This window comes from Hipposideros armiger, unplaced genomic scaffold (genome assembly GCF_001890085.2).
Source record: "Hipposideros armiger isolate ML-2016 unplaced genomic scaffold, ASM189008v1 scaffold_234, whole genome shotgun sequence".
Lineage (NCBI taxonomy): Eukaryota > Metazoa > Chordata > Mammalia > Chiroptera > Hipposideridae > Hipposideros > Hipposideros armiger.
This window is the reverse complement of record NW_017731584.1, coordinates 824769-831774: the sequence shown is the minus strand read 5'-3', so window position 1 is coordinate 831774 and position 7006 is coordinate 824769. Positions and strand designations below refer to the sequence as shown.

At 43.9% G+C, this 7006-nt stretch overlaps 1 protein-coding gene across 9 annotated transcripts in view; it reads left to right on the top strand.

Annotated features, from left to right (window-relative positions):
• The window catches only part of BACH2 (BACH transcriptional regulator 2), a 358299-nt gene extending 351577 nt beyond the window's left edge, over positions 1-6722 (top strand). For all 9 annotated transcript variants that reach the window (XM_019655018.1, XM_019655017.1, XM_019655020.1 and 6 more), the window contains one exon: positions 523-6722. In XM_019655018.1, coding sequence (XP_019510563.1) covers positions 523-984 — 462 coding nt within the window. In that variant the 3' untranslated portion in view covers positions 985-6722. The remainder of the gene's footprint in view (positions 1-522) is intronic.
• Positions 6723-7006: the final 284 nt, after the last annotated feature.

Sequence of the window (7006 nt, the reverse complement as noted above, 5' to 3'; positions counted from 1 at the left end):
CCCGCCCCAGACCCCTGGCAACCACTGATCTTTTTACTATCTCCATAGTTTTGTTTTTTCCCAAAATGTCATACAGTTGGAATTGGTCAATTATTTGTAACCTAATACATTTGGGGGAGATTTTCAACTACAAGGCTTGAGACCAAGGATTTCCAATAGAGTCTCTGCAAACCCCAAATTCCAAAAAACTGGAACCTGGACTCCCTGCAGTTTTCTGGTTGGTGGTGATTCTGCTGTGACTTGGCTGGGCCACAGAAAGGGATGAAGAGCTGCCAACAGGGAAGGTGTCAGTGTCCGTGGCACATCTGGATGGGCTACAGATGGGCTATAGATAGGAGACTTGGCAGAAGTACGTGTCCAGGCTCCCTGCATATATAGTTTTTACGTTTCTAGCTCTTGACTTAGTCATTCCTGATTATCATGTAGAATGCAAAAGCAAAACTTGGAAAATCCCCAGAAACGAGTTCTTGGGTCATCCAGTTCAGCCTTCACCAGGCCCTCTTTTGTTTCTTGGCTGTCCAGGTGTGCGAGAAAGAGAAGCTGTTGTCAGAGAGGAACCAGCTGAAAGCGTGCATGGGGGAACTGCTGGACAACTTCTCCTGCCTTTCCCAGGAAGTCTGCCGAGACATCCAGAGCCCCGAGCAGATCCAGGCTCTGCATCGGTACTGCCCCGTCCTCAGGCCCGTGGGGCTCCCTGCACCCTTAGGCGTTGAGCAGAACCTTGCCACCCCGCAGTGTGCAGTGGGGGAAACCGTGCCCTGCTGCTTGGAGCAGGGTGCAGCTCCCCAGGGGCCTCCCTGGGCCCCCACCAACGCCTCAGAGAATTGTACTTCTGCCAGGAGGCTGGAAGGCCCTGACCCAGGAAACTTCTCAGAAAGAGGACCTCCTCTTGAACCCAGGAGCCAAACGGTGACAGTGGACTTCTGCCAGGAAATGACTGATAAGTGTACGACTGACGAACAGCCCAGGAAAGATTACACCTAGTGACAGCCTGCCTCCCAGTTCTCACACCTCTCCCACCCAGGTGTTCTTCGGTCAGCCTGTGGCGCCGTTCCTCTGTTGTCTAGAAGAACCGAGAAGAAATTTGGTGCACACTACAGCGGTCTTAGCAGCAATACTGTTTCTAAGTATTCCCTCCTCTCTTCACACAGGAGTGATAGTTACCTTCACAATGGTGCTACCCCTTGCTCCGGCAAGGAAAGACGACAGTGATGACACTGTCTGTCTGTGGGTTAATTTCAATCTTAACAGGGATAGACTAGAACACCTCTAGGACCCAACCACGGATTTTTTTCTCAGTGGCCCATGTCACAAACCCTATCTCAGGAATTTCTTCTGAATGTTCAATTTTTTTCATTGAAGACAGCTTCTATACACATCAAAGTTTTATAGCTAGACTGTACATATTATATATAATATATAGATATGAAATATATATATCTCCATATGCAAAAGTCTTGCATGCCTCAATTTTCTCATCCTATAACTGGAAACTTCATTTCTCATTTACATACAGGTTCCAACATTCCTCTTCTTTTGTCTCTGATGCTAGAACTAGTTTGACAACTGTTAACATGGTCATTTTTCTTGCTTCCCAGTTCAACTTCACTTTGTACTTATTTATGGATAGAATTCAATGTTGGAAGCTTTTTTTGAGGTTTTATTTTAGACAACCTGTTTTTTTGTTTGTTTGGTTTGGTTTGGGCACCATGAGATGGTGTCGATTAAGTATTGTGGGTTTGTTTGTTTCTTGCAGATACTGTACAGTCATGGTCAACTTTGCCACTTGCACTGAGTTTTGGGTCAAACCTATTTTCTTAAATGAAGTTGTAACTTCAGTATAACTCAAGTATACTGTATATTCTTTGCTTTTAGTTAAAAAAGTAAAACATTTTAGCTAACTAAAAACCACTCAGGTGATAATGATGTAGGAAAAACAATCTTGCCAAATAACGAATTCATCCTAGGATGTGTCGACAATAATCTGCTTGAATATTTTTATATTTCACCTCCTCCCCACCTGTCCCTAAGCAAAGTTGAAATGCATAGAGTTCAGAGTTGATGCTGGATGTTCAGATTCCTAAGTGGGGAGAGAGTTTGGGCATCTTATGCGAAAGTGCATCAAAACAGTAGACATCCATGATTTTTATACCAGAACTCAGCAGGCATTGGCTCCTAGAAATCAAGTTAGAACTGTTTTCTCACGGGGGGGGGTGGGTGTTAAGTCCCATTCATTTCAATGCTTCGTCAGGCCTCGCTTGCTCCTGGAAGGGTAGCGCGCAGTAGGACCTTCTCCTTTGGAGGACTTGGCTGATGAGCCACCCGGCTTCCCTGCCCGGACCGGCCTCCCAGGAGAACTCACCTAAGGGGATTTGAACAGCTTCCCCCCTCCCGGGTACTGCCTCTGTCTGGCTGTCCTGGGTGAATGCAGCTCACCCAGTGTTGGAGAGAGCAGGGCAGGTGTGAGGCTGAGGTCTGTCCCTGATGCAGACAAAAGCGTTTCTTTTTCCTTCCCTTCCTTCTCCAAATGCTTTGAGTTGAATTCTGAGGTTTTCCACCAGTCTCTTGTCCGAAGGGAGATTTCATTCTGAGGCTTTGGACAATGATCTGGCCAGGAGCCCTCCCTGCCCCGCCTCCACCATACGCACACACCTACCCTCACCTGATGATACGTTTCTTCTCTTGCTGCAAAACTGGTTGGTTGGCTTGCATCCCACAGAGAGCAGCTTCCCTTGGCTCTGGGGGCGCTTTGGCCCCTGGCCACGTTTACAGGAAGGTGTGCCCAGCGAGGTCCTGCAGCCAGCCTCAGAGGAGGAGGAATCAGCTCCCTCCCTCCAGTGGGCCCTCCAGCCTGGCTGTGGGAAGAGTCCCGAAGGGTTTGATGTGGGGGTGGGGGGTGGGCAGTGGGGACTAGATGATTGACTTTGTTTCTTTATTTGTGCCATTGTTTGGACAATAGTAAAGCTGCATGTAAAAGGGGGAATTAGTATAGGATGTAGGAGAAAAGTGAAATCATAGAAACATATGTTTTAGTATTAACTTTTTTCTGTACAAATATTAGCGCTAAATGTTTAAATATGTATGAATGCCAGAAATGTGTTGGTTCATGCGGTAGGTTTTTAAAAAAAAAAAAAAGGAAAAAAAATAGGCTTTTCTTTTAAACTTGTTTCACTTTTAAAACCTGCCTCTGGGTTTTCGTTCTTTTCTCATGTGTGTAGGTATGTGTGTGTGCTTGTCTGAGACAGATTTCAATAAAGCTCTGTTGGAGCTACCGTTTTTATGACGGTTGTTGGAATTTCTTGGCCTAGTAGACCGTTCTGTGCTTCACAGTTGAGGTTGGCCTTTATGGAAAACTGGTGACAGCTCGAATTTAAACTCAATGTGAATCACATGATCCATCACAGGTATGTGTTATGGTGGAGTCGGCCAACAGTATTTTGTTTCTTAACTCTCTTGTTGCCTTTTTTTAAGTGACCTCCTCTTCTTTTAAAAAAGGAATGTTTTCTGCTCAAATCATCACCAGGTCCAAACCACCTTGTTGGCGTGATTTACCCTGGTAACAACTCAAGTGCAACTGGTAGTCTTGACCACATTCCGTCCATCCCCCTCGCTGTGGTTGGGGCTGCACACACCTACCTGTGTGGCCGCCGTTTCTGGGAGGGAGGGGTCTCTTTCTCTCCATCCTAACTCAGCCCACATCCTCCTCCTGCCAACACCCGCCTCACTTTTATTCCTTTCCCAGCCGAACACCCCTGCCCTGGGAACTGTTTAAAGATACTGCTTGAAAAACTGTCTTTCGATTTCTTAAGAGATTTTGAACAAGTTGTTGCGATTTTCTTCATTATCCACCATGAACAGCGACTGGCTTTGTGCAATGTGATATGTCTGTGTCTGTTACTGCTCTAAACCATGTGTTTGTCAAAACTATTTCTGAGTTGATTCAAAGGAAGGACTAGCTGGGGACCAGAATCCAAATGGCCTCAAGTGGAATTTTAAACAACAGCTGTCTCCTGGGATCTCTTGGTGGCACTGGTCTTCTATGAAAAGGAAAAGCAAGTTAACAGCAAGGAATAGTGTTTGCACAGCATGGTGACAGTTAGTTGTGTTTTTTAGAGTCTTCCTTACAAAAATAAAGGACCCTGCAGCCATGGACTGTTTAGGGTGATCCCAGTGACAGCTGAGTTGGGTCCCTAAATGTCTGGGGTAGGCATGGGTTGTAGATGGCCCTGTGGCTGGTTAACATCTGCCTGAATCTAGTCCTCCCCTTGGATCTACCTTTGTTCTACTTGTGTCTCCAGACGACCTCACTTCATTCAGGTTGGTCAGGCTTTGGGCAGGTGAGTGCTTTGCTGTATGTGTTTGTTTCTCTGCGTTATCTGGGGGTGCCTTGAATAATTGAACTTCATTACATACTGATTCTGGAACAAAACAGTTGGATAAAAGAAAAAAAAAAAAGCTGGCGAAGTTATTAGGCCTTCCTACTACTTCTCTTCCTGGTTCCCTAACAATGACTCAGGCGTCAGAGGGTGATGCTGCAGTAGAAAACGTTATTTTGTATATTGTACAAGTAATTTATTAACTGTCTTTCTAACAGTATGCTGCTTTTAAGATGCACTATTATTTGGGATTTAATCCTTGTAGTGCTTTCCCAAGGAAGTAAAAAAGAAAAGCAAAACAAAAGGCTAATGATTAGTATGCCAACTGCCACTTCTTAAAAAGGAGGGCAGGGAGCAGCCAGAGGACTTGCATGAGAAGACTGCTCAAAGTCAAGTGGGCACAATGTGAAGTTCAATGCTGTTGTCAAGAGCTCTAAACCTACACTTACTCTTTGAATACTTTACGATTGCCATTAAAGAAGAAGAAACAAACAAACAAAGATGTGAAAAATTCTAAGCCTTTTAAGAACCCGCCAGATCCTGCCCCTATGAGCTGTGGAGGTGCATGATGCTCTCAAAATGAGGAAAAGCCTGAAAAGCTCTTTCAAATCTCTTTTTGGCTATCTGGTTCGATACATTATACCCTTAATAAATGACTTCAAACTGCTCCACTATTGCTTACAGCTTTGGAGGAGTCACCGATCTAGAAGGGAGCAAGAATCAAGTTTTGTACTCAAAATCACTGTAAATAGACTAAGGAACCTTTAAAATATATATATATATATATATAGCTGTTCACTGGATCATGAGTTAGTGTTTCTTCCCAGAACTGAGGATTTTGATGCAGGTTGTTTCTGATCGGTCCACAGTGCAGCCCCATGTGGCGTTGGTTTCTGTGCAGAAGTCTGTGTGCGTGGAGGCATCCTGTGTTCACGCTGTATGTTCTTAATACTACCCGAGCCATCTCATGACCCAAGCATCCGAGATTGATGCTGCAGAATAGACTATACTTGTACACAGATAGTGTGTGCAGGTAGTATTTGTACATAGAAAAGACTTATTGTGGCAGACTGAGGATAAATTATTCAATCGACGGTGCAAAAACATTTCTTGCAAAGAAAAGTAAGTGTATAGTATTTTCCTACACTCCACCCTGGGAGATAGTATTTATATCAAATGAGTATCAGTGTATTTTAATTGTAATATGAAAATGATGCTGCCATTTGTGAAGAATACCCTCTTGGTTGCAGAGGCCCACTTTTGTAGCTTTGATACCATGTTGTGGCATGGTGTACGCATTTCACTATTAAGCAATGGATAAGCAACTCAGACTCTCATTTTCATTCCAGTTTATTGACCTCAGATAAAACAGTGGCCCTCCGTAGAAGCAGAAGTGCACCAAGACCATTCATTTCAGGTAGATGCTCATTCGATGCCAAACGGGGGTGATCAGACACGTGTATCAGGAAGGAATGAAGGGACTTGGACAAAGAAGGTGTTTTTGTACAGATGGATGCTAAGTCTTCTACCAAAACATGTCTGCAGGCAGAGGGGTGACCCTGCTTGAGTCCTAAGGCATTTTGCAGGTGGGAATGCTGGGGCGCCCATTCACGCTCTGACGTAAAGGACCTGCCACTTCTAGTGAGTGATCAGGAAGACTCCAGATGTATTGGGGAGCTTCAGGTGCTGGTTAGACACAGTGAACGGTTCGCAGCAAGCACCACCTTGGCTTGTGAGGCCCAAAGAGCCTGTGAGAATTTGTTCCAGAACCAGTCTGATGCAAGTGCACCTCTAATATATGCCTTACAAATTCCAGAGGCCATATTCAAAACAGGGTCTTCTCAGTGTATGCAAGGGGCTGCAGCCCCTCTTCTCCTCCTCCCCAGGTCGAACAATACGGACAGTTTTCACACATATCTACCTGTATAACCCTCTGTACCTCTCATAACTGGTCAACGACTGTAACAGGTTACATCAGGTGTTTTTCTACATACTTTTTACACAGATTCTATGCGATTAATGTAACTTAATTCAATGCATCATTTTATTGTACTAGTTCTTAGGCTTGTCTTTTTTTTTCTAAGTGATTGTGGTTTTTCTTGTGGTTTTTATTGTAAGATGAAATGGCTGTTGATGCTTATTCTCTGTAACTAAGAATTTTTACCTTTTTGGGGATAAAAAAGCATTGCTATGAACTAATGAATTGAAACTTCATTTACTTGTTGTAAATACACTATTGTGCAAAAAAAATTTTACTCATTTGAATTGCTAGTGTTAACTGAATTTTGTCTAGACACCATTTCTGTTTATGAAATAAAGACATATCATTATGCATTGTAAACGGACTTTCTCTGCCTCTGATCCCTGTGTTGCAGATTACAGAGCTGGAGGCCTTAGGAAATGTCTTCTCCCAAAGAAACCATGTCTCTTCCTCTAGTTTGGACCCTTACCTCCCACCTTATTAATCTGATTAGCAATCTAAAAAACACTAATGTGAAAATGCTAATGTGATTCCTCAACTATGAGTTTAAAAAAATCCCTAGTGCCTCTAAGAGCAGATAAAAGGCATTAAACCCAGTTTCCCCGATTGGATATGTTGCTGTAACCTATGCACAACGTCACCACTAGGC